Below are 26,720 nucleotides of genomic sequence, written 5' to 3' on the forward strand. Positions count from 1 at the left end.
ACTTAGTGGTTCGGCAAAAGAGACCGATAGAACAAGTACTAGGCTTATACAGAATAAGTCCTGGGGTCGATTTGCTTGACTAAAGGCAGTGCTCCAGCATGGCTACAGTCAAATGACAGAAACAAGTAAAAGAGTAACAGTTCAAATAAAATAATTCAAAACTGTTGTTACAAATTAGACACCAATTTAAAAGGGGGCTACGAGCACACGTATAAAAGTAGGAGTTTGTTGGTTACAATGACAAGTGTTCTGATTGATCCAATCAACGGAACAGCCTGCTTGTGAAATTAACATCCAGGTGGCTGAGTACTCCTCAGACATGCGGACCCTAACTATGACTGGCCCTCGTGCCAGTGGCACGTAAAAGCACCCACTACACTCTCGGAGTGTTTGGCATTAGGAAGGGCATCCAGCTGTAGAAAATCTGCCAGATCAGATTGGAGCCTGGTGCAGCCATCTGGTTCGCTAGCCCTCAGTCAAAATCGTCCAACCCATGCTAGCATGGAAAGCGGATGTTGATGATGATGAGGATATGGAATGTGACAGGGCTGGCCCTTTGAATTGCAGGTACAATTCCACCAGGAATCAGAAGGCGGCGAGCTGGCAGAAACGTTAGCACACCGGACGAAATGCTTAGCGGTATTTAGTCTGCCGCTACTTTCTGAGTTCAAATTCCGCCGAGGTCGACTTTGCCTTTCATCCTTTTGGGGTCGATAAATTAAGTACCAGTTATGCATTGGGATCGATACAATCGACTTAATCCGTTTGTCTGTCCTTGTTCGTCCCCTTTGTGTTTAGCCCCTTGTGGATAGTAAAGAAAGAAGGAATCAGACACGCGACTTTATAAGTGAGAACTGAATTGCCAAACCACTGTGTACACACACACACAGATACAGAGTTCTATGAAGAGGAGACAAGAAAGGAAAGAATAGGAGATGTATTTAGACTCACCCGGTGATAACGTGGCGTCCGTTGTTTAGAAACAAAATCTTCATAACAGGCATCTCATGGTTAAGGACCTGAAAATAGCAGAGAATCTCAGAGAATGTGGTGTGTGTGTGTGTTTAGACAGGGTGAGCAAAAAGTCATGCACAAAAACATTCTACATTATTTATAGTAGTAGTAGCAGCAGCAGTATTATTTATTATTATTATTATTATTATCTAAGGCAGTGAGCTGGCAGAATTGTTAGCACACTGGACGAAATGCTTAGTGGTATTTTGTCTGTTGCTACATTCTGAGTTCAAATTCTGCTGAGGTCGACTTTGCCTTTCATCCTTTTTTTTTTTTTGCGCCCTTTTCAAGCCAAGCAAGAAGTAAGGTCTAATCAGCTAACACATGGAGAAACCTTTGGGGGGGGGCTACCGTCTCCTGTTAAGTACCCAACGAACATTTGGCTTGTATCTGCCTGTGACCAAGTTTCTATGGTCAGCCAGTCACAAGGGAGCAAGGTGTAACACAGGACCAAGACAGTGTTTAGCATAACAAATGAAACCTGGTTATTTACAACAGAGAAGATACTTACCATTGCTGTGGTGAAGTCTGAAATCTTCCAAACTCTGACAGTTCTATCGTGGGATGCGGTGAAAACACACTGCAAAGACAAAGACACAGAATTAAACTCTATTTCCTGACCCCACTGCTAACACCTTCTTATTAATGTTCCCTTTTCCATGCTTGCATTGGGTGGATGGAATTTGTTGAAGCAGATTTCATGTGGTCGGATGCCTTTCCAGTCACCAAACCTCACCTATTTCCAAGCAGGGTAATATTTCACCTTGGCTGGACATGTTCCCATGGAAGATTGCAGATGAAGGAAACACCACTTGTATGAGAATGGCACTCGTTTACAACTAACACACAATTACAAAACAAACAGACACAAACACACAAGTGGTGGGGACAGACAGACACACATATACGAGGGGTGGGGCTGAAAAGTTCCTGGCTTTGGGTAAAAGAAAATAGAGGAGGATCAGTTAATTATGATTTTATCCACCATATTCCCCTCTCAGATTCACAAACTTATTGCAGTGGTCCTTCAGTTTTTCTAAGCCCTGTAAAAGAACTCGGAAGTTTGGGCCCCTAACCAAGCATTTTGCGACACCCTTAAAGCCAGGAACTTTTCTTCCCCCACCTCATATATATATTTTATACATACATATGAGGGGTGTTGAAAAGTTCCTGGTTTTGGGTAAAAGAAAATAGAGGAGGATCACTTAATTATGATTTTATTCAATATATTCCCCTCTCAGATTCACAAACTTATTGCAGTGGTCCTTCAGTTTTTCTAAGCCCTGTAAAAGAACTCGGAAGTTTGGGCCCCTAACCAAGCATTTTGCGACACCCTTAAAGCCAGGAACTTTTCTTCCCCCACCTCATATATATATTTTATACATACATATGAGGGGTGTTGAAAAGTTCCTGGTTTTGGGTAAAAGAAAATAGAGGAGGATCAGTTAATTATGATTTTATTCAATATATTCCCCTCTCAGATTCACAAACTTATTGCAGTGGTCCTTCAGTTTTTCTAAGCCCTGTAAAAGAACTCGGAAGTTTGGGCCCCTAACCAAGCATTTTGCGACACCCTTAAAGCCAGGAACTTTTCTTCCCCCACCTCATATATATTTTATACATACATATGAGGGGTGTTGAAAAGTTCCTGGCTTTGGGTAAAAGAAAATAGAGGAGGATCACTTAATTATGATTTTATTCAATATATTCCCCTCTCAGATTCACAAACTTATTGCAGTGGTCCTTCAGTTTTTCTAAGCCCTGTAAAAGAACTCGGAAGTTTGGGCCCCTAACCAAGCATTTTGCGACACCCTTAAAGCCAGGAACTTTTCTTCCCCCACCTCATATATATATTTTATACATACATATGAGGGGTGTTGAAAAGTTCCTGGCTTTGGGTAAAAGAAAATAGAGGAGGATCACTTAATTATGATTTTATTCAATATATCCCCTCTCAGATTCACAAACTTATTGCAGTGGTCCTTCAGTTTTTCTAAGCCCTGTAAAAGAACTCGGAAGTTTGGGCCCCTAACCAAGCATTTTGCGACACCCTTAAAGCCAGGAACTTTTCTTCCCCCACCTCATATATATATTTTATACATACATATGAGGGGTGTTGAAAAGTTCCTGGTTTTGGGTAAAAGAAAATAGAGGAGGATCAGTTAATTATGATTTTATTCAAGATATTCCCTTCTCAGATTCAAACACTTATTGCAGTGGTCCTTCAGGTTTTCTAAGCCCCGTAAAACAACTTGGAAGTTTGGGCCTCAAGCCAGGCCTTTTGTAATACCCTTAAAGCCAGGAACTTTTCCATACCCCCTTGTATACACATGATGGGTTTCTTTCAGTTTTCATTTCCCAAATACACCCACAAGGTCTTGGTCAATGTGAGGCTCTAAAAGAAGACACTTGCCCAAGGTGTCGCACAATGAGACTGAACCTGGAACCATGCAGTTCAGAAACAAGCTTCTTACCACGCAGCCACACCTGTGCATATCTATAATTAATCTATTCATCTAATTATGGACAGCAAAAATGAGGAATATAATTATTTTATTAAAAGTCCTTACCTTGTCCGCAGGGGAGAATGCCACTGACGTTAAGCGCGATTTGTGTCCCTTGAAAACACCAAGGACTTCAAATGATGACACGTCCCACAGCTGCAAAAATAAAATGGTAAAACACATCATAAAATCTCCATATAAAGAACAAGTAACCAGATACAGTCCTCTATTTAAGAGATAAGGAATTGTCCTCATCTTGTACATTTGATAGATATTTGTTCTCATCTTGTATGTTGTTAACACAACGTTTCAGCTGATATACTCTCCAGCCTTCATTCAGGTGTCTTGGGGAAATTTCGAACCTGGATTCTCATTCCTGAAGTATTTTTCGATGTTGTTGTTGTTATTATTATTATTCAGGTCACTGCCTGGAATCGAATGCGGAATCTTGGGGTTAGTAGCCCGTGCTCTTAACCACTATACGACAGGCTTCTTTCAGTTTCTGTCTACCAAATCCACTCACAAGGCATTGGTCAGCCCAAGGCTATAATAGTAGACACTTGCCCAAGCTTCCATGCAGTGGGACTGAACCTGGAATCAAGTGGTTGGCAAGCAAGCTACTTACAACACAGCCACTCCTGCACCGATAGTTTATTTTTAGAATGACATTGCAGGGTAGGTATGAGATGCCTGATTGGGCCAGTCTGAACACAAAACACTTAGAATGCATTGAGTGCTTATGGCCAGTTTGCTAAATGCTAAAGGATTAAAACAGTAAATTTTATCACAGAAACAGGGGCAGATTCAGACGGATTGGTATCAAAACGGTTAATAATGACCAAGAATTCAAATAAAGGGGACATATTCCAACAGAAATATGGTGACCAAAAGATTGGAATCGTACTCACTTTAGCCGTGTGGTCTTCAGACCCAGTTGCAAAGAGATTATCATTTGGTGACACAGCAACACAGGAAATAGTTTTGGAATGGCCACTTCCCATCTGACTAGCCTTCATTACGGCCGATTCCTTCTTGGAGAACTCTGCAGGAATTTTCCACATTTTCACTGTGCAGTCCGTTGATACACTAAGAAGCTTTGAAGATGAGGTCCTTGTGGAAAAAAAAACAAACTTTATTGTCATCAACATCATTATTATGATTATAGTGTAGTGTATGCTTAGAAAAGTTTCTCTCTGTTATATATATAGGAGTATGGACATAGTAGATAACAGCTAGCCTTCGGCTACCCTTTTGCACCCTGTTGAGTCCACTACTCTGATTGGTTGGTATTGGCGCACTTTTGTCTCTTGCTCTATTACACGCCAATGTACAACCCAACCAATCACAGCCTTCTGATAAGGTCACATGAGACAGTCTCTTCCAAACATTCCGGTGACCTGATAGTACAGTATAAAATGCTAGCTTCAACACTGTATTTCGTCTTTCAGTTCTAGACCTTCAAAGGTCTAACCACTGACCACAGAGCACACAGCCAGTTCCAGCGACAGCACAACACGCAGCCTCATGGAGAACGCATCAACATGCATCCAACAGCATACAGCAAACTCCATCTCTGTCGCCTCCGTCTTTTTAACATCGTCAACATCTCTCTACGTACACCGCAACCAGCAACCGTTGCACAGGTTCAATCTCAACACTGTTTGTGAATTACTTAACCATAGTTAACAGCAAATACAACCTGTGAGAACTCCTGTAACAACTCAACCGGCAGCAGCATATTAGCCACAACTTCTTACACAACATGTGCCTCAACCGGCTGTTTCTTTGCCTCGACTTCTTGTTACAGCACTTCAACTATCGTATACCTTGACTACGAACTGGTATTTATCATCCTTGTGTTTGAACATTCTTCTAGCATCCTATCACAGATCTTTTAATGCTCTGTACATAATGCACATGCATACACTCTGTATACATGACAGCCTGTCTATTATTATGTATTTATGTCGCATACACACACATGTTAACATATAAATAAAGTCTTCTCTTAAACATTCTACCAGTTGTGTCTCTCTTTTCCTTCTGGCATTCATACTCTTTTATACTTTCCGTATTTATTGTAATCGACTGTGTGGTGTACTAAAGGAGCCATTCATCGTCACCTCTCCTTCCTCACGGTCATTCTTACAACAGCAATAACTAAGGTGACAAGCTGGCAGAGTTGTTAGGACACTGGGCAAAATGTTTAGCAGCGTTTTTATGTTCTGAGTTCAAATCTTGCTGAGTACCTGTTAAGCATTGGGGTTGATGTAATTGACTTAGCCCCTGCCCTGAAATTTGCTGGCCTTGTGCAAAAGTTTGAAACCATTGTTTACATTATTATTATTATTGTATCATCATTGTCATTGAATATATATTTTCCAAGCTGGCACGGGTTGGACAGTTTGCTTGGAACTGGTAAACTGACCATGGTCCAGTCATCTGTTCTGGCTTGATTTCTATGGCTGGATGTCCTTCCTAACGCTAAAGTGACCCCCTTAATTACATAACCATGCCCGCAGAAGCAAAACAAAAAAAAAACCCAAATAAAACATGTAAATAAGATAAAACTTACCGGAAAAAAGCGACAGCATCAACAGACATGGAATGGCCGTAACCAATGGCAACACAGCAGACTGACCGGTCTTTAGTCAGAAGCCATAAACGTATGGTTTTGTCCTGCAGAACAAAAGAGAAATGTGGAAGAGACATCAGTGTATAAATCTTTAATTATAAATCGCAACATTTGTTTCTGCACCATACACCAGTTTCAGTCTATCAAATCTGCTTACAGTTGGCCCAGGGTTAAAGTAGAAGATCCTTGCCCTGGGTGCTGCACAGAGGGATTGAACCCAAGAGCCCATGATCAATAAGCAAACCTTCTTAACAACACCACCATGCCTGTGCCTACATGTCTATACAGCATTCAAATAAACTGACTAAGTCTACCTTAAAGAACATTAATGAGGGGCAAGAAAGGAAGGTAATACTCATTGATTAAGAACCAAGAGTGATCTCCCTTATGCTGTAAAATTATACGAGTGCCAACAATTACAGGTGATGGTCGTCTCCTTCCTCTTCATAATCTCATAATCTGCAGCACTGCTATGATCAGCTTCATCCTTTAACGTCCATTCCCCTAGCTGGCATGGGTTGGACGGTTAATTAATATATATTTCTTTACTACCCACAAGGGGCTAAACATAGAGGGGACAAACAAGGACAGACAAAGGGATTAAGTCAATTATATCGACCCCAGTGCGTAACTGATACTTTATTTATCGACCCCGAAAGGATGAAAGGCAAAGTCGACCTCGGCGGAATTTGAACCCAGAACACTTAACGGCAGACGAAATACGGCTACGCATTTCGCCCGGCGTGCTAACGTTTCTGCCAGCTCACCGCTTAATTAATATATTCTGCCAGCTCGCCGGTTAATTAATATATTCCACCACACGGTCCTTGCAGTGGGTTGCATGGTTCGATGACCTTGAGAGCAGAGTACAGGCTACTGCTGGGGCTTTTCAGGGTGGATAGGTCAAAGGATAGAGGCCAAACTAATATGGACTACCTCTTCCCAGAGGTGAAAATGGGTTCGTGAAGGGCCAACAGTTTTATCTAGAACCCCCCCCCCCCAGCAAAATTACATAAGAATCGATGATAATTCAAATCAACAAGATCCGGGAGAGGAAGGCCCTTACTCAGGGAAAGCAGATGATTAACCCACAAGAGAGGTGGTAGAGAAAGCTGAGACAAAGCTGAAAAAGTAGGATTCCAACAGGAGACAAACTGGAAGGAAGAAGTATGGTAAAAAAAAGTTGGTGGTGGCCTACACTCCAAAGGAAGCAGAGGGTTTAAGAAATGAGGTTAATGTGTTACCTTGGAACAACTGGCCAGCAGTTGAGGTTTTGTTGGACATACGTCAAGACCAATGACAATCTCTGTGTGACCCCGCAAAACCTGACAAGTCCAGTCACTGATTTTATAAACAGCAATGTTCTCCGAGTTACTGGCAACAGCCATAAATTCCTCCTTGAAACCAAAGAATCTCACCTCAAGGACATCATCAAAGAAACCACAAAACTGCAAAGACAAAATCAAAAAAGGAATAAACATTTAAAAAAACACACAAAATAAATGATTTCAAAGTAGTAGTAGTAGTAGCAGCAGCAGTAGTAGTGGTGGTCGTTGTCCTTTCTACTAATAGGCACAAGGACTTTTTGATGAAGGAACTGACCCCAGTACTTATATTTTGTTAAGCTAGTGCTAAGTATTGGGTGTCAAGCAGAAAAGTAGGAGACAAACAAAGACACACACACACACACACATAAGTAATATATATATATATATATATACATATATATATCTGTAAATGTAATATGTGACAATTACTCGGTAGCCAAGATAAAACTCGGAGTTTGATCATGGCTACCAAATAATTGTCACATATTACATTTACAGATAAATTCCTCTATTTACATAATATCGAGGTCTCTTTCATTCTTTTGTTATCTTACCGTTTCCATCAATACATATACTGGCGCACACACACACACACACACAATGGGCTTCTTTCAGTTTCCATGTACCAAATCCACTCACAAGGCTTTAGTAGACCCAAAAGCTAAAATGTGTGCATGGGTTCGCATTTGTCCTCTCACTGCTTGACAACTGGTGTTGGTTTGTTTATGTCCCTAAGAGATAGCCATTTGGCAAAAAGAGACCAAAACACTATTTTTTTTTTTGCATTTAGTTTCAGCTCACGAGCTGTGGCCATGCTGGGTCACCGCTATTTATAAGTACTAGACATTAAAAAGAAAAGGGAAAAAAGTAATGGAGTTGATTTTTTTTTAGACTAAAAACCGTTCAAGGTGGTGCCCCAGCTTGGCCACAACCCAATGAGTGAAACAGGTAAAAGATGAAAGGAAACGTTTGGTAATTTTCAGTCCTGTCATCCTCCACCTCAACACCTTTCATAATGCAAATGGCAGAGGTGCAAATTCCTTAATATTTACCTGTTTTCTACAGCTCAAGTCTTTAGGGTTGTAGAGGGAAATGATACAATCATTGTCCACCACCACAATGCTTTCACCATCACCGCCACCAGCATCTTCATCATCATCAGCCTCATCCTTTTCCTCATCATGGTCAAGACTCATCCCGGTGGAAGTTGCCTGCATGATGCCGGACTTGTGTTGGCTCTCAGTCTGCTTAACGATGGTCGTACCTTTGTCAGCATCCCACACATTCAATACACCTGCAGAAAGAAGATTAACAAATCTCTATATATAAAGCTGAAGTTGTCTGTGTATGGCAGGTTTGGTAGCCTTCAACTAACACTATCTCCTCCGAGACCCTGCAGCGCAAGTTGACCAAAATTGAGAGTATGATAGAAGAAGGCTTGCTCTTCCTTCCGTAGAAGAAAAAATTCAAATCAGACCATGTTAAGACCAAAAATTATTTATATCAAAAAGGTGCTTTTTTTCTATGTATTTCAACCAGAAAAATGTTCACTTCAAGAGAATAACAAGTGACAACCCTGCTGTACTCTTTTGCCACAACTTTCTTTCACTCTTTCTTCCTACTTCTGCCACAAAGCAGAGGAACCATGGTGTAACCCACTATGGTGTGGTAAACTTTCAGACCCTAGTCTAGATTGCGTATCCTCTGTACCCCAGGATGGTTCAGCTCTCCACCCATTAAAAGCCACCATTTACGGAATGAGGATAACAACGTAGCTTTCACACCCGTGCAACCGCCAGTCTATCACATGTGGTGGGTGGATCTTCAAGTTGCCAAACGCATTCTTAGTAGCTTAGAGTAAGCTCGAATTAGAGATAATTCTTTGTGGCTAACGGTGTGAGGAGGAAGAGGAAAAGAAGAAGCGGACCCCCAGTACCTTTAGAAAATAGGTCGGGGGGGGGAGGAGAACATAGTGTTGTGGAGAAAAAGTGAGGAAAAAAAAGCAGAAGAAGCAAACATATCCGTTACCTTTGGACCCTGCAGTTATAAAACAAGGACCCTTTTTTTTCTTGAAATGCCTGGCAACCAAAACCAAGGATTCTATGGGCTACAAAAGAAAAAGGAAAGTAAGATGTACGAATGAATACAGGAGAGACAAATGTGATTGTGTGGTGTTTATGCCTTTCTGAAGTAGGGCGTTAGGAAGGGCATCCAGCTGTAGAAACTCTGCAAGATCAAGATTGAGGCCTGGTGCAGCCATCTGGTTCGAGCGTGATCGTTGCCAGCTTCGCCTTACTGGCACTTGTGCCCCGTGCTAGTAGGATGCTAAGAGCACCATCCGAGTGTGATCGTTGCCAGAGCGGCTAACTGGCTTCTGTGCCGGTGGCATGTAGGAGGCACCATTCGAGCGGAATCGTTACCGGCGTCGCCTTACTGGCACCTGTGCCGTTGGCATGTGTAAAAGAAAATTCGAGCAAGGTCATTGCCAGTGCCGCCTGACTGGCCCCTGTGCCAGTGGCACATAAAAGCACCCACTACACTCTCGGAGTGGTTGGCGTTAGGAAGGGCATCCAGCTGTAGAAACTCTGCCAGATCAAGACTGGAGCCTGGAGCAGCCATCTGGTTTGCCAGACCTCAGTCAAATCGTCCAATCCATGCCAGCATGGGAAATGGACGTTAAACGATGATGATGAAATTAGCGGAATGAGTAATAAAAACCAAATTGAACCTTTCTGCGTTAGGCAACATGATAGATATAGCAGCCAAATTTCCCTAGCACCATTCCGATCGTGGCCGTTTGCCAGCCTCCTCTGGTCCCTGTGCCGGTGACACGTAAAAAACACCCACTACACTCATGGAGTGGTTGGCGTTAGGAAGGGCATCCAGCCATAGAAACACTGCCAGATCAGACTGGAGCCTGATGCAGCCACATGGCTCCCCAGACCCCAGTTGAACCGTCCAACCCATACTAGCATGGAAAGCGGACGCTAAACGATGATCATGATGATGATGATCTTAGATGAATTAAGTACATAAGTATTAGAGGCACACAAGTAATGAAGTCTCTCAAGTGCTCAGAAGGTCCTTAGTAGTCGAGATCTTCTGTAACCCAGGGTTTGGGTGTTGTGAATCCCTAATAGTCTGAGCAAGGATTGGGTGAGAAAAGTTGAGGGAACTCATCTCGTGTTTCTGCTTTTGGGTGTATTGCAAGAGATAAGGAACTTTCTAGAAAGAATACCTCATAGACTGGAATGGTCTTCTGGACGGTCAAGGTTTCCATGTCCCACATTGTGACTATGTTGTCGCGTCCAGAACTGGAATAGAAACAGGGAGAAACAAATGAAATTGCAAAATAGACAAATGGCTCAATGGATAGAGGAACATTCAGATGATACCACTACTACCACCACCACCACTACTACCACTACTACCACCATCCCTACTACCACTACCACCACTACTACTATCACTACCACCACTACCACCATCACTACCACCACCATTACTACTACCACTACCACCACCACCACCACTACTACTACTACTATCACTAAACCACTACCACTACTTATTTGATCTTCACTTAAGCTTTATTATTATTATTAGTTTCTTTGCCAGAGTTCTTTTGCCGTGCATTCTGTGACCCCTTCAATGACTTTCTGTTTTTCACGTCTCCATCTTTATTGGCAAAATGACATTTAGATGGACAAAGGGACAATCAGGTAGACAAGGAAAAAAGTTAGAAAATATAGGAATGAAAAAAAAAAAAAAAACAGAGAGGAAGAGAGATACACAGAAAGACAAGGGAGTCAGGTAAACAAGTTGATGAACAGTGAACATGGGAGATAAACGTTCAATGATGATGATGATTAGACAGTTAGACAGATAGAAAGAAAGTTAAATATGGGGGGAGGTATGGCTGTGCGGTTAGAAACATGCTTCAAACTATATGATTCCAGGTTCAGTCCCACTGTGTGGTATCTTGGGCAAGTCCTCTGCACATATATATGTATGTACATAATATATATATGTGTGTGTCTATGCCAGCATCAAAGGTGGATGTTGAACGATGATGATGGTGATATTTATGGTACTATGTCTTAGAAATTACTATTTTTAAATCTCACAATGAGAGATATTCAGCAACAGTACTTTGGAGTAAAGAGTGTTTGCCAACATAACATGGCAGTCCTGGTTTAGGACGAATGTTGCTGTAATTTAGCCCCAGGAGACATTGTCTCCAGCTAGCTATACGACATGATTTTATGTCCTTATATTTTCGAGTAGGGGTGCTAGATTCCCTTGTTTGAAAATATAAGAACACAATATAAGGATGCAACGAAAATTTTAGTAAAAATACATGTTAATAAGTGGAAATCAGACCAGAGAGTGTGTTAAATTAATAAGGCACTAAAAGAGAATGACTCTCTCCAGATACAATAAAACACTTACAATCTTTATATATAAAAGTGAAGTTGTGTGTCTGTCTCCTATGCTTTAGATTCCTAACTACTCCCACATTTTGTGGTGCAGTGTAACCAAAAGCGGGTATCTTATAGTCGTGATTCATATCGAGCCCTTCTGGGTATTAGCGCGCGTCTACGATGAGTCTACGATTTAAAAAATAATTTACCATCATTTTTTCCCATTTTAATGTATTTTTTCGCTAAGGGAAGTAACTCTCTAAAAATGTCTACGATGAGTCAAAGATTTAAAAAAAAATTTACCATAATTTTTTTTTCCATTTTTGATGCGTTTTTTTTTGGCTATTTTTTGGCTATAACTCTCTAAAAATGCTTATATAGTTATTTCCCTTACAAACCCGAGCAACGCCGGGCGATACTGCTAGTATATATATGAAACCGAAACCAAACTTTTGTCTTGTAACTCTCATGGTTCACACCACTGTAATCTTCAAGCAAGGAAAAAGACAAACAACTCTTAGAATTCATATATTTGATTATTTTTATCCTTACTTGCTTTGAAAATCTCACGATTTCTAGTTGTTGGTAATCATGTATAGCATAGTTTCATTCTTTTTGGAAATCCTCAGCATGATATAGCCTCTAACTTATTAATTAGACATATTACGAACTGAGACATTTCATTAAAGATGTTTTGTTTTATTAATTTGCTTTGAAGAACATTGATGGTTTAGGAATCAAGTGTTTGTGTGCAAAAGAATAACCGTTTCCAAGGGGAAGCGAATGGTTTGTAGTCTCTTACCTGAGCATCGTCTTGGAGTCTTCGGTCAGAATCATATCAGTAACTGCGGCCGAGTGATGGCTACACGTCTTGATGACCGACTTCTTTCGTAAGTTGTACAAGCAGATCTCTCCGTTGTCCGAGCCGGATAAAAGATTCACTTCTTCCCCGCAAGGCACAAACAAAAGGGACCTTATAAAATAAAGGAATACAAATAAACAACAGTGACTTGACTCTGCTGTTCTTTTTTCATTTAATTGTTTTTCTTTTTAGATAAATCATCATCATCATCGTTTAACGTCTGCTTTCCATGCTGGCATGGGTTGGACGATTTGACCAATGGACCAAAGCACACACACACATATACACACACAAATATATATATATATATACACACACACAGAGTCTTACACTATTTACTGCATGATAAAGAACCAATGGACTAAAAACACACACACACACATAGGTGCAGGATTGGCTGTGTGGTAAGTAGCTTGCTTACCAACCACATGGTTCCGGGTTCAGTCCCCTGCGTGGCACCTTGGGCAAGTGTCTTCTGCTATAGCCCCAGGCTGACCAAAGCCTTGTGAGTGGATTTGGTAGACAGAAACTGAAAGAAGCCCATCGCATATATGTATATATATATATGTATGTGTGTGTGTGTGTTTGTGTGTCTGTGTTTGTCCCCCTAGCATTGCTTGACAACCAATGCTGGTGTGTTTACGTCCTCGTAACTTAGTGGTTTGGCAAAAGAGACTGATAGAATAAGTACTGGGCTTACAAAGAATAAGTCCTGGGGTCGAGTTGCTCGATTAAAGACGGTGCTCCAGTCAAATGACTGAAACAAGTAAAGAAGTAAAAAGAGAGATACACATTGCTGTAAGGTTGAGGATGCGACTGGTCAAAGTCCGCTATGAATACTGCTTACCGTATGATACCGGTGTTTCTCTTGAAGTTGTGGGTGCAATATCGATGGTCAACATCCCACACTTTGACCACAGAGTCAATCCCTCCGGTGGCAAGCAGGTTCCCTCCCTCGTTAAACTTCATACTCTGGACGTGGTTCAAATGCTGCGACTGGAGAAAAAAGAACAATAACAACAACAACAACAATAATAATGATAATAATAATAATAATAATAATAATGATGATGATGATGATAATAAAATAATATAATAATAATAATATAATAATAATGTGATGATAATAATAATACTAATAATAATACTAATAATAATAATAATAATAATGATAAAATAATGATGATGTGATAATAATATGATGATAAAATAATAATAATAATGAATAATAATGATGATGCTAATAATAATAATAATGATAATACTAATGATGATAATAATAATATACTTAATAATGATAATATGATGATGATAATAATAATAATAATGATGATAATAATAATGATGATGATATAATGATAATGATGATGATGATGATGATGATAATATAAAATAATGATAATAATAATGATGATGATAATAATATATAATAATACTAATAATAATGATAATAATACTAATAATAATGATGATGATAATAATAATAATATATAATAATGATAATATAATAATCTATAATAATGATGATGATAATAATAAAATATAATAATACTAATAATAATAATAATAATAATGATAATAATAATGATGATGATGATAATAATAATGATGATAATAATAATAATAATAATGATAATAATAATGATGATGATAATAATAATAATAATGATAATAATAATGATGATAATAATAATACTAATAATAATGATAATAATGATGATGATAATAATAATAATAATGATGATAATAATAATGATGATGATGATGATGATGATGATGATGATGATGATGATGATAATAATAATAATAATGATAATAATAATGATGATGATAATAATAATAATAATAATACTAATAATAATGATAATAAATAATGCCCTGATGCAGTACCAGGCAGTGGCTCTCATGGCTTCTGATCTGAACTGATTGGAAGGTTATCATGTACATTGTTTTGTCTTGGTATAAAAGTGGGCTACAGCAAATATTCTGCTCAATACCACAGATTTGTTGTCAGTGTTTGACCATAAAACAGTTGAGCATGTCCCCTTAGTGATGACGATGTGCATCTCTGATCACGAGCAGAAGTAGTGGGGGAGCATCATAGCCATGTGTTGAGAGGGATTCTTGTGGTTTGAATAATTCACCTCTGGAAACATGGGTGGTTCTTTCAACATCCTTAAACAACCCTTATTCAGGGACCTTTTGAGCGGGATGGGCTACTCAACCTGAAGAAAATTCTAACTGGGCCCCACCTGCAAGGTCATGTGCTGTTTATCTTGATATGAGATCACCATGTCGCGCACATATGGTTGTGATGCATGTGCCTGGTGTACCCTTATCAGACGGGTAGTCATGATGGGTATATTGGGTTTCATATATTTGTACCCCAGTGTCACTTTCATGGCATGAACTGCTCTCTCACTCAATAATAATAATAATAATGATAATAATAACATACTACTACTACTACTACTACTAATAATAATAATAATAATAATGATTTCAAATTTTGGAACAAGGCCAATATTTTGGCGGAGGGAGCAAGTTGTTTATATCGACCCCAGCACTCAACTGATACTTATTTTATTGACCATGAAAGGCTGAAAGGCAAAACCAAACTTGGTGGGATTTGAACTCAGAACATAAAGACAGAAGAAATGCAGCTAAGTATATTTGCCCAGCACGGTAAGGATTCTATCATCATCATCATCATAATAAGAGGGATAATAATAATAATAATGATGGTTTCAAATTTTGGCACAAGGCCAGCAAGTCTGGTGGGGTATTGTCAATCACATTGACCCCAGTATTCAACTGGTACTTGTTTTATCAATTCTGAAAGGATGAAAGGTAAAGTCCACCTCGGCAGAATGTGAACTCAGACCACGGACGAAGTGCAGCTAAGCATTTTGTCCAGCATGCTAACAATTCTGCCAGCTCAATGCCTTAATAATAATAATAATAATAATAACGAATGCCCTGATGCAGTACCAGGCAGTGGCTCTCGTGGCTTCTGATCTTAACTGACTGGAAGTGTTATCATGTACATTGTTTTGTCTTGTATAAAAGATGGGCTACAGCAAATATTCTGCTCAATACCACAGATTGTTTGTCAGTTGCTTTATAATAATAATATAATGATGCCCTGAGCAGTACCAGGAGTGGCTCTCATGGCTTCGATCTTAACTGATTGGAAGTGTTATCATGTAATTGTTTGTCTTGGTATAAAAATGGCTACAGCAAATATTCTGCTCAATACCACAGATTTGCTTGTCAGTGTTTGACCTTAACAGTTGACCTGGTCCCCTAGTGGCTGACGATATGTGCATCTCTGATCATGAGCAGAAGTAGTGGGGGAGCATCATAGCCATGTGTTGAGGGGGATTCTTTGGGGTTTGAATAATTCACCTCTGGAAACAGGGGTGTTTTGTTCAACATCCTTAATCCTTATTCAGGGACCTTTTGAGTGGATTGGGCTACCCAACCTGAAGAAAATTCTAACTGGGCCTCACCTGCAAGGTCATGTGCTGTTTATCTTGATATGAGATCACCACATCGTGCACATATGGTTGTGATGCATGTGCCTAGTGTACCCTTATCAGATGGGTAGTCATGATGGGTATACTGGGTTTCATACATTTTACCCCAATGTCTCTCTCACTCAATAATAATAATAATAATAACAACCCTTTCTACTATAGGCACAAGGGCTGAAATTTGGTAGGGAGGAGACTAGTTGATTACATAGACCCCACTGTCTCACTGGTACTTAATTTATTGACTCTGAAAGGATGAAAGGCAAAGTTGACCATGGTGGAATTTGTAATCAGAGCATAGTGGCAGACAAAATACAGGTAAGCATTTTACCTGGTGAGCTAACAATTCTGCCAGTTCAAAACTCTGTGGGTTTTGATTTAAACAAAACCCAGGAGTTACACAGTTCTAGGAATTGTATACATATAAGTTAGAGTACAATAATATAACAGACGTGCCAGGGGAGCCTGGAAGCAGCCATGATCGGTTTGTGTGCCTTTTACGTGCCACCGGCCTTGACTGGCTTCCGTGCCAGTGGCACGTAAAAAGCACCAACTGATTGTGGATGTTGCCAGCCTCTCCTGGCACATAAAAAGCACCCACTACACTCTCAGAGTGGTTGGCATTAGGAAGGGCATCCAGCTGTAGAAACTCTGCCAGATCAGACTGGAGCCTCGGTCGAACCGTCCAACCCATGCTAGCATGGAAAGCTGACGTTAAAGGATGATGATGATAAAGAAAATAACAGCAAAAACACTTCAGTAATTATTAATCTATCATGAAAACCAGACAACAGACATTGGCCTGTAATGTTTTAGAGGTACCTGTGTCTTATTAAGGTTTAATCTGTACTTACCCTCCAGGAGTAATTATGAGTCTCTTCAGATGACAGATCAATCAATGAGATCTGCAGAAGCGTATCAGCCACAGCCAGTTTCTAAGGAATAAAAATAAAGTTTAGCCTTTTTCACATTCAGATTACTCTGTCAAACATAATGCTTACCGTAAATCCTCGAGTATAATACGCAGGGGATTTTTAGGGGGCTGTACCTCTGAAAAACCTAAACCTTGTGTATAATACGCACCCCTTCTCTAACTTGAATCGTGTGTAATTAAGCCAGCAGCACCTAGTCGAACAAACACTTCCACGCATGCGTAATACAATAATGGTGATGTTCTTAACTGTTATATGGGAATGTAAATATGTTTCCAAATTGTTTTTGTTACATGTTATTCTGTGTTCTGAATACTTTTATTTTAATAAATGTTGCTTATTATTGCAAGTTATGGATAATTCTTTTATGACTTCATTGCTTTCAGGCTTAGCTTAAGGTATTTTTGCACCCGACATCACAAAATGCGTCGGAATAAACATTGCCGGACAGCAAATAGAGACTCGGACATTGCTTAGAAAATATTTTTCATTTTTAACCTCGCATATATCATACGCACTTACTCTTACTCGTTTCAGTCATTTGACTGCGGCCATGCTGGAGCACCGCCTTTAGTCGGGCAAATCGACCCCGGGACTTATTCTTTGAAAGCCCAGTACTTATTCTATCGGTCTCTTTTGCCGAACCGCTAAGTGATGGGGACGTAAACACACCAGCATCAGTTGTCAAGCAATGCTAGGGGGACAAACACAGCCACACACACACATACATATATATATATATATATACATATATACGACAGGCTTCTTTCAGTTTCCGTCTACCAAATTCACTCACAAGGCAGTGGTCGGCCCGGGGCTATAGCAGAAGACACTTGCCCAAGATGCCACGCAGTGGGACTAGGGATTTTGACCTTTAAATTTTGGGGGAAAATGCGGATTATACTTGAGGATTTATGGTATTTGTTCATATTGGTTTTAATTGATCCTGCATTACCTTTTAACTTCTATAGTTTGATGATGGGATTGTTTATTTTAAGGATAGGTGTGAGAGGCTGCACCTGGTCATTTCGAATACAAAGCAGGTAAAATATTTGGGCTGGATATGGCTGCTTTAAATCCTAAAGGGTCAAGATGGTGACAATTTCACAAAGAAACTCAATTTTGAAGACGTAATTTGTGTGTGTTCATCTCTAAGTTATGAGGACATAAACACACCAGCATCAGTTGTCAAGCGATGTTGGGAAGACAAACACAGACACACATACATATATATGATGGGCTTCTTTCAGTTTCCGTCTACCAAATCCACTCACAGGGCTTTGATCAGCCCAAGGCTATAGTAGAAGACACTTGCCCAAGGTGCCACGCAGTGGGACTGAACCCAGAACCATGCGGTTCATAAATAAGCTACTAACCATACAGCCACTCCTGCACCCTTTATGTGTACAGAGAGAGGGAAAGGGTTTGTAAACTAGGTTCAATTGATAAATTGCAATGTCCTCCATCTCCCTCTGTGTGTGTGTGTGAATCTGTTTGCCTCCAGTGCCAAAAAGTACTCACCAAAACAGATCCAATGTCCAGCTGGCTGTGCTGATCCCTCAGCATCCAACTGGCCTTGCCCACTAGTCTCATTCTAATTTCCAAATAGAACCAAACCGATCTGATAGACGGAACCCTTGTCTTTCGAACAGATATATACAAAAGGTGAGTGATGAAGAAATAGGTAGTTTTAGAGTGTGCCACTGTTTACAGGGGTCAGCATAAAACCCACCCCTGTGCGTGGCACATGTTTTACAGCATTAAATTCAACTTACCTGGCCATTGGGTGTCACCTGACTGCATGTCACACTGAGATCGTCAGACTGGAAAACAAAATATAAATAAACGATCAAAGAAAAGGCATTTGCAAAACACCCATAACACACACACATATGTCTTATTTTCATAAGTTCTGAATTAAAATCTTCCACCAAACCTTCGTCACAATTTATGTTCCTAACACTAGCTGAATGATAACCAAATTATTTTACTAAATTCTTTGTTATATTTAAAATGAATTGAAAGAAACACAGAGCATCTCAACAGAAATATGGTAACAAAAGGGTTAAAATATATAATAGAGAAACAATTCTTAACCCTTTTGATACCAACCTGCCTGAAACTGCCTCTGGTTCTGTAGTACAAATGTCTTGTTTTCATAAGTTCTGAATTAAAATCTTCGTCACAATCTTAGTCACAATTTATGTTCCTAACACTAGCTGAATGATAAACTAAGTTATTTTACAAAATTCTTTGTTATATTTTAAATTAATTGAATGAAACACAGAGCATAGCAAAATAAATATGATAACAAAAGGGTTAAGTTGAAATGTAGAGCAGCCAGCCAATTCCAAGAAGGTAAACTAATATTTCACTTACCAGTTTTATTGTTCGAGTGATTTTTCCATTGTCTTTCGACAGAACATTCACCTGGGTTTTGTAGATACATATTAAATGATCTTGTGTCACCTGCAAAAAAAAGTTATTCACATTCATTATAATTATCATTGTTTAAACACCTGCTCCTCCATGCTTGCATCAATCAGACAGAATTTGTTGGGGCAGGTTTTCTATGGTCTGTTGCCCTTCCTGTTGCCAACCATCACCTGATATTTCCCCGTGGCCAGACATGCTTTTCGCAAAAGACTGGAAACAAATAACCTCGCTTGTATGAAAAGGGTGTACATTTATTACAACCATCCCATGATGTCTAAGCAAGGGTACACACAAACACACACAAAACAGGCTTCTTTCAGTGTTCTTCTTACCAAGTCCACTTACAGGGCTTGCTTGACCCTTTGGCATTTAATCCAGCCAAAATATTTTACTTGCTCTATGTTCAAACTGGCCAGATCTGACGTCTCACACCTACCCTACAATGTCATTTTGAACATAAATAATTCCGCTGTCGAAATCTCTCATGGTTAGGAGATAATGCAAAACAGGATGAATTCAAAACAACATCATCATTTAATGTCTGTTTTCCATGCTGGCATAGGTTGGACGGTTCGACTGGGGTCTGGGAAGTCAAGAGGCTGCACCAGGCCCAGTCAGATCTGGCAGTGTTTCTACAGCTGGATGCCCTTCCTAACACCAACCACTCTGTGAGTGTAGTGGGCGCTTTTTACGTGCCGCCGGCACAGGAGCCAGAGGAGGATGGCAAACGGCCACGATCGGTTGGTGCTTTTACGTGTCGCCGACACAGACACCAGTCAGGCAGCACTGGCATCTGCCACGTTCAGATGGTGCTTTTAATGTGTCACCGGCACGGGTATCTTAACTACAATTTCCATTTGATTTTCATTTTGACTCAATAGGTCTCCTCAAGAACAGAGGGTCACTCTACGATCCAAGGTTAGCACAGCAGGCCATCTTGCAAGCCATGAACTCACTTCATTTGTTGGGTGCATAAATAAGCGCATTACATTTGACAAAATAATCTGAACGTTAAAGGGTTAAGGTACCATATTCACATTGAATTTTAAAGGGTTAAGGTTCCATATTCACTTGAATTTTAAAGGGTTAAGGTGCCACATTCACTTGAATTTTAAAGGGTTACGGTTCCATATTCACTTGAATTTTAATGGGTTACGGTTCCATATTCACTTGAATTTTAATGGGTTAAGGTGCCATATTCACTTGAATTTTAAAGGGTTAAGGTGCCATATTCACTTGAATTTTAATGGGTTAAGGTGCCATATTCACTTGAACTTCCAAACCAAAGAACCATGAATTATTCATGAAATAAAGGCCCTACAGAAAAGGAAAGGTGGAAGTGGTGTTGTTCATGCTTTTCTCAAGAGAATCAGCAGTGTTGGAGAAGTGAAGTGAAATGGTGTGAGGCTTGGCACCAGGTTCTTCAGGCTAACATGTATTCTACAAGAGTCACAGAAGAATAGAAATATACTTACAGAAATCTTCCCAGCACTGTAGAACGGACCATATTCCAGTGATTTACTGAAACTAGAAGAAAACAGGGTCTCAAAATCTACATTCTATGTCAGTCTTGGACAACAGGCAAAGGTTACGAAGGCACTGAGCCATCTCCTTCCCTCCTCTTTCTATTACTTACTCTTGAGGACTTGCATACATACACACACACACTTCATCTCAATCGAAGGAGAGGGTGGCGGATCCGTGGAATAAGCTGCCGACGACCGCTCGGTTCAAAGTTTCCCTTGATCACAAATGGCCTGAACACCACCCTGTACATAACTCCATGCCCCCCTACATGGCCTTGCTTTGTGCTTTTTGAGCCAAAAAAAATTTACTTAACTTAACATCATCATCATTTAATGTCTGTTTTCCATGCCAGTATGGGTTGGATGGTTTGACAGGAACTGGCTAGCAGGGACCTGTCCAGACCCCAATTGCCTGTTGTGACATGGTTTCTACAGCTGGATGCCTTTCCTAATGCCAACCACTTTACAGAGTGTGCTGGGTGCTTTTTACATGCCACTAGCACGGGTGTGTCATAAGTGGTGCCATCACCTGAAAGGAGAGGCCTGTAAGTGTGAAAGACAATGGCTTTACTTAGCTTAATGTGTCTTATCAAATACAGCGAATTGCCACATCTCCCAGTGTTTTGTCATTTCCTCAGTGAGGCCTAGCATCCGAAGATCCTTTTTCACCATTTTGTCCCATGTCTTCTATGAGTACATTCCACAATCAGACACCTACTTAAAACTAAATCTTTGATTGGTTTGAAGGAAAGAGTTACCTTTACATCTATCCACATTACAGATTCTTAATCAAAATCGAAATCGATCAACATCAATGAAAATTGTAGCTGTGATACCAGTGCCGGTGGCACGTAAGAGAACCATCCGAACGTGGCCATTGCCAGCGCCGCCCCGACTGGCCTCATGCCGGTAGCACGTAAAAAGCACCATCCGATCGTGGCCGTATGCCAGCCTCGTCTGGCACATGTGCCAGTGGCACGTAAAAAGCACCCACTACACTCACGGAGTGGTTGGCGTTAGGAAGGGCATCCAGCTGTAGAAACTCTGCCAGATCAGATTGGGCCTGGTGCAGCCTTCTGGCTTCCCAGACCCCGGTCGAACCGTCCAACCCATGCTAGCATGGAAAACGGACGTTAAACGATGATGATGATGATTACAGATTCTTAATCACACAGCCTTGCATCTGCCCTCAAAAGACACCCGTCTACCTTGGAGTAAAAAAGGGATGATTAGACATATCTTGAGGGAAAGTATGTGGCCTAGGGCTTAGGAATGTTCAGCTTGTTCTCACAAGGACGTAGGTACAATTCTTGTATTGGACAACACATTGTGTCCGTGAGCAAGACATTTCATTTCATGTCGCACCAGTCTATTCAAGAGAAAAAGATGTTTTATAAACACATTTCTACCAGTATACGAAGTTTAAAAGTGTTTAGTTAACTAGAAATTGTGTTGACATCTGCCGTTCAAAAGGAAAAGATCCCCAGCCGTAATGAGTACCAGCTGTGCACTGGTGTAGTGTCCTCTCTTTTCAATTGGCCTTTTTGTTCTACTCATTTCTACCTCACCCTCCTACCTTGAAGATCCACCCTAACTTGACACTTCGTTGCCTCTGTAAGAACGACCGTGCGAAGGAGAGGTGACGAAGATGGAGATTGCCGTATGCTGTTGGTCGAGTGTTGTTATAATTTGGTGCTGTTAACAAGAAATTACTCTTGGCGCCAATAAGGGAACCTCTAACCGTATCTTCCTCTATTCGCACTGTATTACCGTCTTAAAACTGAAACAAGTAAAAGAGTATATAACTTTACAAAAGTGATGGTTCTAGATATTCTACATCTCAACGACAGTGAAGTTACGGCTGGAATGTCTCCGACCATGTCTGCTGGATCAAGGCTCATCTAGGGCTTGCATCACAGAATACTTTATATCTTAGCAAGTGTAGTTTCACGTTCAACACTGTTAACTATTTCGTTTTTGGATTTGGTTTTCAAGATTCTTTATATGAGTTCGTGTGTTGAAGCATATTCTGTTGTGTCTGGGGAGAGTCATTCTCTTTTAGTGCCTTATTATTTAACACACTCACCGGTAAAATTTCCACTTATTTCATATTTTTATTTTCCTAAAATTTTCATTGTGTCTTGCAACTTTTTCAATAGTCTTGACTCTGTCCCTTATTTACACCGAGTTCCCTTTTGTTGCAAGACGCAACGAAAATTTTAGGGAAATAAAAATAAGAAATGAGTGGAAATTTTACCAGTGTGTGTGTGTTAAATAATAAGGCACTAAAAGAAAATGACCCTCCCCAGACACATCAAAATAATCTATGATCTGTTTATTACTTTCTTCAAGCCTATTAAAAGGTTTCGATTTCTCTCAGTTCCTTCATTTAGGATGAAACACTAACACAAGAAATGAAAAGATATTCAGTCATTGTTGCCATGTGTGTAGAACAGTGCGGTTTATAAGTAACCACCTTTGTAATTTTGCAAGACCATTTTTATGCTAAGTTCGGGTGGAACTGCAAGTCTCTGACGAGAATGTTTTGCTTCTATGAAGTGGAACAACATTCTAACTCTGTTGTGTCTGGGGAGAGTCATTCTCTTTTTGTGCCTTATTATTTAACACACTCACCGGTGAAATTTCCACTTTTTTCTTATTTTTATTTTCCAAAAATTTTTGTTGCGTCTTGCAACCTTTTCAATAGTCTTGACTCTGTCCGTTATTTACACTGTGTTCCCTTTTGTTGCAAAACGCAACGAAAATTTTAGAAAATAAAAATAAGAAATAAGTGGAAATTTCACCGGTGAGTGTGTTAAATAATAACACACTCACCCTTTTCAAACTCCACCCGTCTAACACCCGTGGACATGTTTACAAAGTCAGAAAACAGCACAGCTCCCATGACTTTCGGAAACATTTTTTCACGCTAAGAGTTGCTGAAGCCTGGAACAAACTGCCGGCATCAGTTGTTAGTTGTCGGAGCACTGCATCCTTCAAAACTTCCATGCTTCCTGAGATTCACCAACACTACACCTGATCTTTCTCCCCTCCATACACACGCAAGCATGTATCAGACTCATACACTGTTCGCTTCCCAGACATTTGTATATTACTGCATATACTTTATACGCACCTTTTGACAAGTTGTGGGGCACCTGAGCACTGTAGACAATAATTTCATTATTATTATTATAAGGCACTAAAAAAGAATGACTCTCCCCAGACACAACTGTTAACAATATTTTCGGTGTTTCTAATATTTTCCGACTTGTTTATCCATCCATATGCCTGACTACAACATAGTAAGCTAAAAGCGTTGAAATATATTTATATATCGGTAAATTTTCACCACTAGCTAGCGTGGATGCGCGTGTAAGCGAGTGCGCGCACCGGGACCACTCTTCTTAAATAGTACCTGTATATCTAGAAATAACGAAAGTTTAATGTCGAAATATACATAGAATATTAGGATCCGAAGAAACTAGGAATGGTCTTTATTTGGCAATTATTAATACCCACGTTTTCGAAACAGGAGACTGTCGCGACTTCTTCACAGCGTAAAATATATTTGGACATTGTAAAGAAACAGAAGTTTGAAAAGTGATGATAACAGTCAAGAAGACTTCACTGTGTTGGGAGTAAATAATTTTTGAATGAAATCGAATAAAGTTAATTTATGAATAATAAAATAAACTTACTTAATTTTCTCTTTCGACATTACGAGAAGCAAATAACAAACACGTGTTTGGAACCGGATGTTACACCGCTCTCGTGTACGCATGTGCAACATGACTTATGACTTGTCTTAAATGTCTGTCATATCTAGACAATGTCTTATGACTGTATTAAAAGCCCGTCATATCTAGATATACTCTTTACTCTTTTTACTCCTTTACTTGTTTCAGTCATTTGAGTGTGGCCATGCTGGAGCACCGCCTTTAGTCGATCAAATCGACCCCAGGACTTATTCTTTGTAAGCCTAGTACTTATTCTATCGGTTCTTTTGCCGATTCGCTAAGTTACGGAGGCGTAAACACACCACCAACGGTTGTCAAGCGATGTAGGGGGCGGGGACAAACACAGACAAACATATACACACACGTACATATATATATATATATGTACTGCTTTTAAATAAAGCATATTACTCTACCCCTGGTATTTGAGTACTCTTTTTTTTTCCACCTTGTTTTACATTTATGTGTTTACTCCGGTGTATATATATATATATATATATATATATATATATACGACAGGCTTCTTTCAGTTTCCGTCTACCAAATCCACTCACAAGACTTTGGTCGGCCCGAGGCTATAGTAGAAGACACTTGCCCAAGGTGCCACGCAGTGGGACTGAACCCAGAACCATGTAGTTGGTAAGCAAGCTACTTACCACACAACCTGAGAAAAATTGTTGAAAATATAAAATATCATGGAGTCCCTCATAGGATTTATAGTTCAGGACGGGGTGGAGGGATTTACAAAATTTTAATCCGGTTCTTGTCCTAATTTCCATTTATGACATTTACGTTTTCAGTACTTTCCACGTGAAATACGAACCAACGTTGGAGTTGGGAGTAAAGGCTCAAACGCTGCCGCTCTACTTGCGAGAGACAACAGCCAAATCTCCCTCAAAATCATTCGCTGTCCCCATAAAAGAGGACATCATCTTATAAAAGGACGGGATGATCATAGCTTACACTGGATGGATGGAAGCACTCCGTCGGTTACGACGATGAGGGTTCCGGTTGATCCGAATCAACGGAACAGCCTGCTCGTGAAATTAGCGTGCAAGTGGCTGAGCACTCCACAGACACGTGCACCCTTAACGTAGTTCTCGGGGATATTCAGCGTGACACAGAGAGTGACAAGGCCGGCCCTTTGAAATACAGGTACAACAGAAACAGGAAGTAAGAGTGAGAGAAAGTTGTGGTGAAAGAGTACAGCAGGGATCACCACCATCCCCCGCCGGAGCCTCGTGGAGCTTTTTTAGGTGTTTTCGCTCAATAAACACTCACAACGCCCGGTCTGGGAATCGAAACCGCGATCTTATGACCGCGAATCCGCTGGCCTAACCACTGGGCCATTGCGTCTCCACTTACACTACATTAGTACTAATAAACAACTTATGATGGCCTGCGTTGGCAATGTCTTTCCCTCTATTTTCTCTGCCCATTATTCCTGTGACGGTAGAGCCCTCAGGTACCTCTCCATAGGGTTCAAACAGAAGCAACCGTCATTACACTTCACTTTCCGACTAAATTTCCAAGCGTGTCCAATTGAGACTACAGATATTATCCAACCATTTCGGTTTTGGTCTACTCCTAGATCTTTTGTCAGTTGACTCAGCTTGAAGAATCTGCCTTGCGATTCTTTCCTGCAGTATTCTAATCACATGGCCCTTAGTACTGGAGTTGGGACCTCTCAATGCGGGGAAGTAGCGGCTCAACTTGGAGAGGACCCCCAATCTCCGGACTGGTTTCAATGTTGGACATGAAATATATATTTTTATATTTTAAT

General features: G+C 40.2%; 1 protein-coding gene across 1 annotated transcript in view; it reads right to left on the reverse strand.

The window, feature by feature from the left end:
• Positions 1-25,000, reverse strand: part of LOC115225864 (transducin beta-like protein 3) — a 34,481-nt gene extending 9,481 nt beyond the window's left edge. Inside the window, exons 1-16 of the mRNA XM_029796855.2 lie at positions 24,899-25,000; positions 21,147-21,198; positions 19,615-19,704; positions 19,011-19,058; positions 17,158-17,238; positions 13,615-13,763; positions 12,708-12,878; positions 10,720-10,795; positions 9,510-9,588; positions 8,534-8,775; positions 7,398-7,601; positions 6,094-6,197; positions 4,427-4,628; positions 3,585-3,674; positions 1,526-1,594; positions 952-1,019 (exon numbers count right to left, since the gene is read on the reverse strand). Coding sequence (XP_029652715.2) covers positions 952-1,019; positions 1,526-1,594; positions 3,585-3,674; positions 4,427-4,628; positions 6,094-6,197; positions 7,398-7,601; positions 8,534-8,775; positions 9,510-9,588; positions 10,720-10,795; positions 12,708-12,878; positions 13,615-13,763; positions 17,158-17,238; positions 19,011-19,058; positions 19,615-19,704; positions 21,147-21,198; positions 24,899-24,990 — 1,817 coding nt within the window. The 5' untranslated portion in view covers positions 24,991-25,000. The remainder of the gene's footprint in view (positions 1-951; positions 1,020-1,525; positions 1,595-3,584; positions 3,675-4,426; positions 4,629-6,093; positions 6,198-7,397; positions 7,602-8,533; positions 8,776-9,509; positions 9,589-10,719; positions 10,796-12,707; positions 12,879-13,614; positions 13,764-17,157; positions 17,239-19,010; positions 19,059-19,614; positions 19,705-21,146; positions 21,199-24,898) is intronic.
• Between the last annotated feature and the right edge of the window lie 1,720 nt (positions 25,001-26,720).

Source organism: Octopus sinensis, linkage group LG28 (assembly GCF_006345805.1).
Source record: "Octopus sinensis linkage group LG28, ASM634580v1, whole genome shotgun sequence".
NCBI classification, from domain to species: domain Eukaryota; kingdom Metazoa; phylum Mollusca; class Cephalopoda; order Octopoda; family Octopodidae; genus Octopus; species Octopus sinensis.